Source organism: Penaeus monodon, chromosome 29 (assembly GCF_015228065.2).
Source record: "Penaeus monodon isolate SGIC_2016 chromosome 29, NSTDA_Pmon_1, whole genome shotgun sequence".
Lineage (NCBI taxonomy): Eukaryota > Metazoa > Arthropoda > Malacostraca > Decapoda > Penaeidae > Penaeus > Penaeus monodon.
The window spans coordinates 33,115,576-33,115,868 of record NC_051414.1 but is presented as its reverse complement, the minus strand read 5'-3'; the positions used below and the strand labels follow the sequence as shown (position 1 = coordinate 33,115,868).

The 293-nt window shown below is 47.8% G+C and overlaps 1 protein-coding gene across 1 annotated transcript in view; it reads left to right on the top strand.

Moving 5' to 3' along the window:
* Window positions 1–293, top strand: part of LOC119592179 — a gene marked incomplete in the record, with an annotated part of 12,907 nt that overhangs the window by 8,173 nt on the left and 4,441 nt on the right. Inside the window, 1 exon segment of the mRNA XM_037941009.1 lies at window positions 58–220. Within this exon segment, the coding sequence (XP_037796937.1) occupies window positions 58–220 (163 nt within the window).

The following is a 293-nucleotide window of genomic DNA, read 5'->3' as shown; positions in this document are numbered from 1 at the left end:
ACACGCGTGCCCTTTATATATAACAACTAAATCATTTTCATTTTCCCTCCTGTATAGGCCTCGGTATCGACATACATCGTCGGCATATCCGCAGCTGAGGAATGGACCGATAGATTGTCTATCGTGGAGTCTATGCTGTTCCTCGGCAGCGCTGTGGGTCCCTTGGGTCTCCAGTTCCTCATTCTCTACTGCACGACGTACCACTCTCTGCTCTTTCTGGGTAGGCTGGCGGATTCTCTTCCTTTTGTCTTTTCCTTCTAATTTTCATGGGTATTTGGGTTTGGGTTCATGAG